Source organism: Vicia villosa, unplaced genomic scaffold (genome assembly GCF_029867415.1).
Source record: "Vicia villosa cultivar HV-30 ecotype Madison, WI unplaced genomic scaffold, Vvil1.0 ctg.001062F_1_1, whole genome shotgun sequence".
NCBI classification, from domain to species: Eukaryota; Viridiplantae; Streptophyta; class Magnoliopsida; order Fabales; family Fabaceae; genus Vicia; species Vicia villosa.
This window is the reverse complement of record NW_026705467.1, coordinates 329,994-341,679: the sequence shown is the minus strand read 5'-3', so window position 1 is coordinate 341,679 and position 11,686 is coordinate 329,994. Positions and strand designations below refer to the sequence as shown.

The window sequence follows — 11,686 nt, the reverse complement described above, 5'->3', positions numbered from 1 at the left end:
CTTTTAACAATGGGCGATACACACCGAGGAACACCAGAGAACATCGCTACCTTTGTAAGTATTTTAGTATAACATTGATAACATGCATCTGCCTGAGAATATGTAACTGAATTTTTTTGCATACATTATTATCTCCAGGACGTTGGACGTTTCCGGACTCGTAGTCACTCTACTATCTCTCCGGACGACCGCATAAAACCATACTTGGAAGTGGCGGGTTTCGGACCGATTAGTACCATAGCCGAGTCATCTATTGACCACAAATTTGTTCTTGCGTTGCTAGAACGCTGGAGGCCCGAGACACACACGTTCCACCTTCCAACAGGGGAGTGCACCATAACCCTGGAAGATGTACACATGTTACTAGGCCTTCCAGTTGACGGTAAGGCAATTAATGGCTGTGTTATGCAGGCTAACTCCTTATGCTTTCAGGCTCTTGGCATAGACTTGGTAGAGGGACAGGTTGGTGCAAGGGGACAGGGCATTAACCTTAAGAGGTTAAGGCTTTATTATGATCGGTTTCATTTGGATGATGCGTCTCCCCAAGAGACCATACTTCAGAAAACTAGGTGTTACATACTCCTGCTAATTGGAAACGTTTTGTTCCCAGATAGCACTGGTAACATGGTTAATTTTATGTATCTTCGTTTGTTAATGGATTTTACTAGAGTTGGTCTGTATAGCTGGGGGTCTGCAGTGCTGGCTACGGTCTACCAATCCCTATGCAAGACCTCCAAAGCTGATACTTGCACATTCTATGGATGCGCCCTGTTGGTGCAGGTGTGGGGGTGGTGGAGGATGCCCATACTGGCCCCTGTTAACAATGGCGATTGGGGCTTTCCGTATGCGTTGAGGTAATTTATTAGTATACCATAAATTTTAATACACAGTTGGTGGATTATGATCTACTCCAGACTAACTAATCCACTACATTTATGTTGTAGATTTTGCGTGAAAGGTATGGACTTCCAACTAAATCCGCGGTCAGATATAACAATGTACCGCATGCTGATTGATCACCTAGGACCTCAACAAGTATTATCTGTAACCTTTTTCTCTTTTATATGTTTATTTTTTATAAATAATTTCCCGAGATAATGTATAACTCTTATGCATGCAGTTTATATGGAGACCGTATCTCGAATGTGAGCATGTGCCTAGAGCTCAGGATGCAGAAATTTGGACCACAAAGTGTTGCATAATCCGGTACAACATCATTGAAATGCATCATAGTGACCGTGTTATGCTACAGTTCGGAATGCGCCAACGTATACCAGACCCTCCAATTGACGTGGGACGGTGGCACCTCAAACGAGTCAATCATCAATGGACACACCAAAACTGGAAGGATTTTGCACCCGAACACCGCCAGATGTGGAAGGACCGTCGCCAATATGTCCTCAACTTCCCCGTCAGTGACCATGAGATGAAACCGACCGCCGAGTACATGAGTTGGTATCGTACAGCTACATCCCCTAACCTGTTTCTTGCAGCTCCGTTCTATTTGATTGATCCCCGTGCTCACAATTACATCTTACCACAACAACAACCTGAGGTGGAAGAAGAAGTAGAAGAAGAACAACAACAAGAACAACAACAACAACAACTACGACAACAACTACGGCAACAACAACGACAACAACAACGCCTACAACAACGCCAACAACTACTACAACAACAACAACAACAACAACTGCAGCAGCAACAACAAAATATTTTCAACACTCCGTCCCGTTCCGCACACAACTACCGACATCCAAATATGTTCCAATCCCAGTCCCAGCCTTTTCAACAATCTGGAGACCACCATCATTCCTCGGGCCAATATGAGACCCATTCACAACCATTAGGATTTACAGCGTTTGCAGGGTCCTCGAGGCCTTTCGGCCACAACCTTACGCCCGGTTCTTCTAGCATACATCTAAGTCCCGACGATGGTCCTTTTGGTGATTCCTCTCACCGAGGCACCCCCTCCGGATATGCAACACCATCGAACCAATTCAGATTTGTTCAAGGTAGTTCTAGTGATGCTGGATGCTACGCACCTGAAATCTTTTCCCAAACCACTCCACAACCACGACTTAACGCTTTTGAGGGGATGGGTCACCGACTTTACAACAGCCGTTTACCGGAAAATTATGGGGGCGTGGACGAATTCATAGACAGCGACCCACGAGACATCCCAATTCCAGGCCCAGTGACACAGACCCAACAAGAAGCACAAAGGGGCAGGGGCAGGGGTCGAGCTAGGGAAAGGGGTGGTGCCAATCTTCGCGGCGGGATGAACGATCGCGACAAACGTGTGATAACAAGACCAGGGTGCGGAACGGATGGCTATCTTGGTGATGGACGCCATTGAGGATTTAGTTGTGTTTTCTTCAATCAATTGTGTCAATGTATCGTTTATTTAATCAGTCATAATCGATGTTTCCTTTCTTTAATCTATTATAACCAATGTTTTGTTTTCGATTATCAAATTTCATTTTACATTTTGTGCACTACATTTTTACAAATAATACAGTATTTAATCATCGATATATATATAGGTATGTTTAACATAACTATAAAAAATGCAATTTTAAAACTATAAACCCTAAAAAATTAGTTTTAGAACAAGGTTAAAACCTATGTATTTAACAAAACTTTACAAAATAAAATTTGGAAAAAAAAGAAAAAAAAAACTTAAATAATTTAAAAAAAAATTTAAAAGAAAAAAATATAGTAACATTACTTAAAAAAAAATTAAAAAAAAAAAAAAAAAGGGGAGCACACTTAGGCGCCAAATCGTATGGCTATTAGGGCAAAATGCCTAGCCTAATGCGCCATTCCATTTGGCGCATACACCCACATTTTTAGGGTTAGCCAAATGGTTTGGCGTATTCACCTAAAATATACACCTATGCGCCAAACCATTTGGCGCATTCACTTACATTCGGTCCCAAACCTAGACAGTTTGGTAAATAACCCGAAAACATGGTTTTTCTTGTATATTTTTTATTAAACATGGTTATTTTAATTTTTTTTTTTCCGTTGGATGGGTTGGTTTTGGTTTGAAAATCCTAAGTAATAATAAAATATTTTTTTTACTCTAAAAATTTGTATCCGTGCCTGGTATTCAAACTAGTACTAGTTAAAAAAGGAAGAATATTCGAGGGCAAAGTGGAGCATTCAACCCATTTTGATAAAAAGACAATATACACATTGTTTTTCAATTCAAGCAACCAATCAAAACCCAATGCACTCTTCTTTAATATCATCGCCCCCAAACCAACAATAAAACTAAGTCACACAACACCAACCCTCCTCCACCAATCACCCAAAAAAACACATTCAGAAACTCAACTCAAAAACACACTTCATCACTTCATTTCATTTATAAAACTATTTAAATGGTCAAATCCTAAACTCATTTTCATTCCTTTCAATTTTCCAATCTCATGGCTTCGATTTCAAGCATTTACTCTTCTTCCACTACACTCAACTTTCAAAACAACCAAAACGCATTCCTAACTTCAACACGACGTCGTTCGGATCTTCCGTTTTACCAAATCCGACCTAAACTCACCCAAACCCGCTCCGTCGCGCGCGAGGTTCCGACTAATCTCTCCGCCGTTCAATCGACAACACACCGTCTCGAGAAGGATCCCCGCGCGCTATGGCGGCGCTATGTTGACTGGCTTTACCAACACAAGGAAATCGGACTGTATCTCGATGTGAGCCGCGTCGGGTTCACCGATGAGTTTGTTGAGGAAATGGAGCCGCGGTTGCAGGACGCGCTTATAGCTATGGAGAAGCTTGAGAAGGGAGCGATTGCGAATCCGGATGAAGGGCGTATGGTTGGGCATTATTGGCTTAGGGATTCGAATCGTGCGCCGAATTCGTTTCTGAAGTCGCAGATTGATAAGACGCTTGATGCTATTTGTGGATTTGCGGATGATGTCGTCTCTGGTAAGGTTAGTCAACGTATCTTGTCGTTTACTGTTTTTGTTGAGTCAATTAGCGAAATTGTTACTTAACTATGATGTGATGTGACTCACTAAATGTCAAATTATAGTCTCTAATAAGAAGTTAAGTTTCACTTTTTGTTTTTTTGGTTTTATGAATTGGATTTGTTTTGTTTGCGTGTTTGTTGATTCGGTTGTGGTTTGGTTTGGGTAGATTAAGCCGCCTTCTTCGCCGGAGGGGAGGTTTACTCAGATACTTTCTGTTGGGATTGGAGGTTCTGCACTCGGACCACAGTTTGTTGCAGAGGCACTTGCTCCGGATAATCCTCCACTCAAGGTAAGGCAATGTTATTCAACTGTGTTGTTTTTGTGAGAATGTTTAAATTACATACTAGTATATTTCGAGGTGAGTTTCCCAAAGTCACTGGCAATCATACTGAGACATTGACTTTCCCTTTATTACAAATGCTTTCTCTCTATTATTACAAATTAAGGGGGAGAGGGGGTGTTTTGAAATTTCTCCATCAAATGAGGTTGGTGAGTATTCTTCTAAATATAGAAGAGAGTGCATGAAGCATATACTCCTACACAGCTAATGCAAAAAACACGTCATAATCAAATAAATTATTAATATCATTTATAAAAGGTCTAAATTAAACAATTTTATTGCGTGAAAAAAATGTAAACCAAGATATGACAGTATTTGACCTTTATCTATCGAGAAAAACTTAAAAATGTTGTAATCAAATTTAATGTCTTTAACTCCCGAGTCATTATTGCCTTGACACATTTTTAACCCCTGTATGTATCCAAAGAATGTATGAGGCGTGTCTAAGCAAAGAAATAAACATTATTTTTTGGGACATATGTCTGAGTTGTCTGATAAGCGTCATATGAATGTCATATGGGTGTCAAACACCAATTCAAGGAGTGTCAAAACAAAGAAAAAAAAAAGAGACTCTTGTTTGAATTTTCCAACATGTGTCAGACAGTGTGATACGTCTAATCCTAGAGCTGTCCGTTCTCATTGTTTGTCTGTAATGGAGTTTAGTTTCCCTTCAATTGTTTTGTTTGGAATTACGGCTGTTTAATGAGGACATGTTTGTTTATGTTTTGAAAAAGACAATGTTTGAGTTGTGTTTAAACATGGTTTATCTATCTATTAGATCTTTTGTAGTTACAGTCACTTAAAACACTTTTCAATTTTTTAATAATTTAGGTAGTCGTATTCTTCCATCTTTTCTTAGAAGCTACTCAAAATAGTTTCTCAAAATAACAATAAATCAGATTTATTTTCATATTCTAATTTTTTTCGTTTTCTAATTTGGGCTTTGGACTGAAGAAAGGTAGGGTCCAAACTTTCTATATCCCAGCTAACAAGCTTTCTTTTGCTTGTATTTTTGGTTATTTACAAAGTATATGAGCAAGGGCAACCTGTCTTATTGAATATTTAGTATGAAGTGAGTTTTAACTGTGGCCTCACATAATGCTCTGGACTTTTTTTTCAGATACGATTTATTGACAACACAGATCCTGCTGGCATTGATCATCAGATTGCACAACTCGGTCCTGAGCTAGCTTCAACACTTGTAATTGTGATTTCAAAGGTCTGCTGCATTGAGATTATACTCTTTATTTAAATTACTTTTACCATTCCTTTTTGTCTATCCATTTGAAAAGAAAAAAAAATTGATCCTAGTTAATATAACATTAACTACAATATTCTCTATTATACCCTTTTCCTCACATAATAATTCTCAAGTAATTATTTATTTCACCATTGAAAAATCCATAATGAAAGAGTATAATAGAATGTTTAAATATGGCTTTAAGAAAAACAAGAACATAAGTTGTATTTCTTAATCCATGTGTTACTAATCTTAATGGACAATTTAAGGTATGATGTTAGTTGGACATGTTATTGAACTGAATGTTTTGATTTATCTTCAGAGTGGAGGTACCCCTGAGACTAGAAATGGCTTGTTAGAAGTACAGAAGGCCTTTCGTGAAGCGGGATTAGATTTCCCAAAACAGGTTTAATCTCAGGTTTTAATTTTCTTGAGAATTTCTTAATAACTTTTATTGATTGATAATATATTTAACTTTTAAGGCATTTGTTGGACCACCGCTACAACTCCTATTTTCAAATATTATCTTTCTTTGTCTATAAACAATTGTACATCTTGAGTTGTTTTTCACTATTTAGGCGATGAGTATGGTTAAATCTTTGAATTGTGAACAACTAACTTCCATATTAATATAATATGAACTTGATTTTGAGTATTCATTTATCATTACTTTTCAATTATTACTTACTAGTAATTTTTTTTATCCACTGTCATGAATTTCTCAATGATACGAGCCCTATATCACTAGCACATCTGTGATCACTGGTCAGTTTATCTACTCATGATAATCTGTTAATTCGTGGTATAATGCAGGGTGTTGCTATAACGCAAGAAAATTCTTTGTTGGATAATACTGCCAGAATTGAGGGATGGTTAGCTAGATTTCCAATGTTTGACTGGGTGGGAGGTAGAACATCAGAGATGTCTGCAGTTGGCCTGCTTCCAGCAGCTCTGCAGGTGATTGGTCTTTAATGTAACTTAATTTGTTTTCTACTGTGGTTTTTTGTGATGAATTGTAATATTTCTTGATTCAGACCATTGATATTAGAGAAATGCTTCTTGGTGCATCACTTATGGATGAGGCAAATAGGAATACTGTGGTATGCATCTTTTTCCTGCCAATGTTTTAGTCTTTGTATGTATGAAAAATGCAAGGATGTAAAGAGTTCTAAAAGGAACATTTTTTCCTTAAAATTTTCCAGTATCCATGTTTAAGTGATGATGATGCTCCATGTGCTAAATAAATGACTGTAGCATATACATAGTATATACCAAATCATAAGATTCTTATGTCATTTTTCGCTAGTCTTAGTAGTTTCCATTTTTCCCCTGCCTTGACTGTAAAGTTAACTTCTTCAATATATTTTCTACTGATTTAGCTTCATTTGATACAAACAAGATGTTAGGAACACGAAATTAAGAGAGAAAATGGGACTATATTATTGACTGAAAAAAGAAAGAAAATATTACAGAAGATAACCTCTGTAATCCCAGAGCAAAGCTCCTCAAAGGAAGAAGAAATTCTCCCTTTGCCCAACCCTAAGGTTCTAGTACAATATGATACTGAAGGCCCCACTATTTTCCCCTCACACATCTCATATACTCCCTATCACATGTAACTTCCCCAACTTCCCCCTGACATGTAATTTCCCCCCACTCTCTCTAACCAACTTGCCAACTCAGCCCATCTCTCAAGTTGGGCCAATTTCTTCATGGATCCTATTACAAGACAGCTGCTGAGAATTCAATAGTGTTTTATTGGTTGAAGTTAGGATAAGAATGATTAGTTTAAGGTTTGTGGTGGGTGGGTTACTGATAAGAATTTGCAAGCAATGTAGGTGCTCAGGATTTGATAGGGTTTTATTGGTCAAAGTAAGGAGGCGAGTGGTTGGTTAATGGTCAGTGGTTTATGGTGGATAGGTTATTCATAGGAATTTGTGAATATTAATTTAGATTTTGGGTTCAATTTGTGGCTATTTGGTGGTGCACATTACCTCTGTTACTGGTGTCTGGAATTTCATGGGATGAATAACTAATGTGTCTTTATTAAAAAAAAAATTATTGACGTGTCTGCCAAATAAATGCAATAAATTATAGAAACTAAGATAGATAGCAAAAACAAGAAAATAAACTTACACATCAGACCTAGGTTTTGAAACATCACAATCAAGAAGGTTTCATGCTGGAATCTTATTAGTTGGATTGACCATAAATCCGAAAGAAAAAAACTAGAATTGTCTAATTGTATAAATTAGAAAGAAAATATCAACTCACCAAAGTTAATATCCCCAACAGTGATAATGAATCAAGATACAAATTATAATCAGTTGTGTTACAATTCTGTTTTCAGCTTTTGACTCTTTACAAGTTTGTCTGCTTAAATTTGAATCTTCTTGATCACACAGTTAAATGCCCTAAGGATTTTTTGTTAATATACATTTTTATGCAGATTAAGAATAATCCTGCAGCTTTGCTGGCTTTATGTTGGTATTGGGCAACAGATGGTGTAGGATCCAAGGTACGAATTATATAGTTTATGGATAAGTAACTGCTTCTATTTCATGTCACTGTCTCCTGTTTTATGTCACTGTCCTCTGTTTTGTTACTATTGCTAATTGTGTTCTTTTCCTTTTTTCTATTCCTAAGGATATGGTTATCCTCCCATATAAGGACAGCCTGTTATTATTTAGTAGATACTTGCAGCAACTAGTCATGGAATCTCTGGGCAAGGAATTTGACTTGGATGGTAATCGGGTATGTGTGGCACATTTAGCATATCTTACCCTCATTATTTGTATACTTTGTCCTGCATTTTGGATAACTTGCTAGATTTTCTTTTAATTTTTTATCCAGCTTACAGCTGCGTTGTATTAAGGTAGAGCTGAATGGAGCTTTATAGCCTACAGTTTTCTCACTGGTTGTTCTTGTCTTAATATGGACTCTTTTTAAGTTCACCTTCCTGCATCATACGTAGGATATCATTAGCTTCTAATTAACATGTTGATAATGGGTCTAGTTTGTATCTGCATCATACGATGGTGGATATTTCATTCATGATGCTACATGCTATCTCACAGCTACTAATACTTTTTAACTTTTAAACATTTCAAACTGTCATGAATGTTATATCCAAATCTGAATTTTTTTATTTCACAGGTTAATCAAGGAATTAGTGTCTATGGAAATAAAGGAAGCACAGATCAACATGCGTGAGTTGTTATTCCATTTTTAAGTTTAGCTGATATAATTTTTGGTTTTAACAAATTTGTTAAACTTTTAATCCAAGAACAGCTATATTCAGCAACTGAGGGAAGGTGTACACAATTTCTTTGCCACATTCATTGAGGTGCTACGTGATAGACCACCTGGTCATGATTGGGAGCTTGAGCCGGGTGTTACCTGTGGTGACTACCTGTTTGGTATGCTACAGGTCTGACATATTTATCAAACATGTTTTCTCATCAAATTTGATTATTCTATAGAAATTTAAAATATTTCCGTGGTTAGTGTTATGCTTGTATAGTCCTAAATATTGAAGTTTCCACAGGGAACGAGGTCAGCTTTGTATTCTAATGACCGTGAATCCATCACAGTTACCGTGCAAGAAGTGACACCTAGATCAGTTGGTGCCCTTGTTGCACTGTATGAACGAGCAGTTGGGATATATGCCTCACTTGTCAACATAAACGCTTATCATCAACCTGGTAAACATATTTTCTCTTTAATCCTTTTTTATTCTCTGGATCTTATTTAACTTATCTTGGATTGTTAGATTTTTATGTTGGTTCCGAAGATTGAATTACACAACAACTGCCTAATTTTTTAATTCCATTGCGGTTATGTAACTACTTTTTAATCTGATAATTAGGTGTGGAAGCTGGTAAAAAAGCAGCAGGAGAAGTTTTAGCACTTCAGAAGCGGGTGTTGGCAGTGCTAAATGAGGCGAGGTATGGCGTAATATGTTTGAAACTATCTGGCTTCTCTGGGTCTGTGCTAGAAATATATGAAATTATCAAGCGCATTATAGATTCATGGATCTGGTTGGCTGGCTGCAGGAGCCTACCTTTGCTTGTACTTCTGTATTTTCTTCTACTTATCAATAATAAAAAGTCTCTGTTAGCTAGAAGTTTTTCCTATTTGTTGGTGCTTTCATTGAGAGGTAACGAGAAGGAGAATTTATTGCATGCGAACCTAGATAGCATCACAGCGAGTTAATGCTTTAGATGCTCTCAGTTATTGTTGAGACTTCTCCAATGAATCAAGAGGTCTTGCTAGGACAATAGAGGTAGAGGGATGCATTGAGACTTCTCTAATGGATCAAGTGGTCTTGGTAGGACGATACAGGTAGAGGGATGCCTATGAGGATACCTAATCCCACACCTCGTTTGTAGTTAAGCTGATAGTTGAGAGCTGCACCTAGGCATAACTAGTGGCCTCTTAAGGATTACACATCACTAAAATCTAGGAGCTCGTTTGTAGTTAAGCTGATAGTTGAGAGCTGCACCTAGGCATAACTAGTGGCCTCTTAAGGATTACCCATCACTAAAATCTAGGAGTTTGAAGTTAGCTAGGGAATGACAATGTCTTTCTCGAGGGAAATGTAATCATTTGGTGATCCAAGTTGCCGAACAAATCTGTTTGTGGATGCTTGTGTTCTAGAATGGGGTGACTTCAACCTTATTGTCGGAATGAGGAGTAGTTGGAGACTTTGGGGGAAACCAGGACAGACTGGACGAATAGAACCATAAGCTTCAGTCACGATGTGTTACTTTCAAGCGATTTGCATGGGTGATCAGATTAATACGATACTCCTACCATGCTACAAGTTTTAAATACTTAGTAAGGCAGGTAAATCCCAGTTGCTAAAAACTCCCTATCCTTTGACTAAAGAAACAAGTATTTGAGAGGGCTAGCAGTCGACAAATAAACCTATTACCAAATGGGCCATCATGTAAAGGTCCAAGCATGCCATGGAAGCAACAAAGGAAGATGAGGACTGCTGTTTTTATTAGTTTATCCTTTCTGCCTTGAGGACAAGGCAACTTCGCGGGTGGATGGTAGGTTTTTGGATCCTGTTAGTTATGAAAAAGGGATCAATAAGTGGAGGGATCTACTTGTAAATAACAAATGGAAGAGAATATTAGTTTGAGAGGAGAGATTGAACTAATCTGCTGTAGTTAGGTATTCTTTTTAAAGATACTGTCCGGTTCGCTACTTATTGCAATTTGCTTGTTTTGTATTTTCAGCTGCAAGGAGCCTATCGAGCCATTGACAATTGAAGAAGTAGCTGAACGTTGCCATGCTCCAGAAGATGTACACCATTTACCTCTCTGTTCTCCAATATTAATTTTTTCAACTATGTTATTGAATCAAATTATTAAAAAGTGTTAATTAGTCGGATAGATTTTTGGTAACATTTAATTTTTCTGCAGATTGAAGTAATTTACAAGATCATTGCTCATATGGCTGCCAACGAAAGAGCACTAATTGCTGAAGGTAACTGTGGTTCTCCAAGGAGCGTCAAAGTTTTTCTCGGAGAGTGTAATGTTGATGATCTGTTTGCATGAGTTAGACGAATGAAATCCATGTTTCGTAATGTTATACACGTGTTCAAATACTCATCGAAAGAGAGGAAGCCGGCTTGGAATAAATTATTTTGGATCTCTTCATCTTCAATGAAAAATGATATATTTTTTTGTGGACGAACTTTTCAAAGAGTGGTTGAATTTGGTTATCTGAAAAGGAGCCATGTTAATAAACTTGACTATATAAACCAAATGGAGAATAAGAGAGGTCACATACTGGCCAGCTTTTGTGGAATGTTTGGTCATTTTCAAAAGCAAATTTCAATTTATGTAAAATTAATAAAGTGTATAAATTTGTTTGATTGTTAATTGGTTAAATTTCTTTTTGAAAGTGCATTTGGTTAAAAATGAAATTAACAAGGCTTCATTTAATTTGAGCAATTTCAATTGCTATGTATGATAGTTCCAGAGACAGAAATATGAGCTGCATAAACTATAAATAGGCAACGTGATAAGCGTTGTAGATGTTAGGTTGCAATATTAAAATATTAAAATCTTCTCCCAAAACATACACTTTCTTTGATGAGTT

At 37.3% G+C, this 11,686-nt stretch overlaps 1 protein-coding gene across 1 annotated transcript; it reads left to right on the top strand.

Annotated features, from left to right (window-relative positions):
- The first annotated feature begins 3,232 nt into the window (after positions 1-3,232).
- Positions 3,233-11,466, top strand: LOC131633015 (glucose-6-phosphate isomerase 1, chloroplastic-like). The gene is made up of 14 exons (XM_058903716.1): positions 3,233-3,953; positions 4,159-4,281; positions 5,453-5,551; positions 5,895-5,978; positions 6,386-6,529; positions 6,607-6,672; positions 8,022-8,090; positions 8,219-8,326; positions 8,729-8,781; positions 8,864-9,002; positions 9,120-9,276; positions 9,441-9,519; positions 10,819-10,885; positions 11,005-11,466. The coding sequence occupies exons 1-14, from the start codon at positions 3,438-3,440 to the stop codon at positions 11,137-11,139; spliced, it is 1,839 nt and encodes a 612-aa protein (XP_058759699.1). The 5' UTR covers positions 3,233-3,437; the 3' UTR covers positions 11,140-11,466.
- Positions 11,467-11,686: the final 220 nt, after the last annotated feature.

Bases quoted from the DNA above. Each gene is read 5' to 3' on its own strand.
- LOC131633015 (XM_058903716.1), top strand. From the start codon at position 3,438: ATGGCTTCGATTTCAAGCATTTACTCTTCTTCCACTACACTCAACTTT. The intron at 4,282-5,452 runs GTAAGGCAATGT...CTTTTTTTTCAG, and splicing joins CGGATAATCCTCCACTCAAG to ATACGATTTATTGACAACAC. The intron at 10,886-11,004 runs GTACACCATTTA...ATTTTTCTGCAG, and splicing joins GTTGCCATGCTCCAGAAGAT to ATTGAAGTAATTTACAAGAT.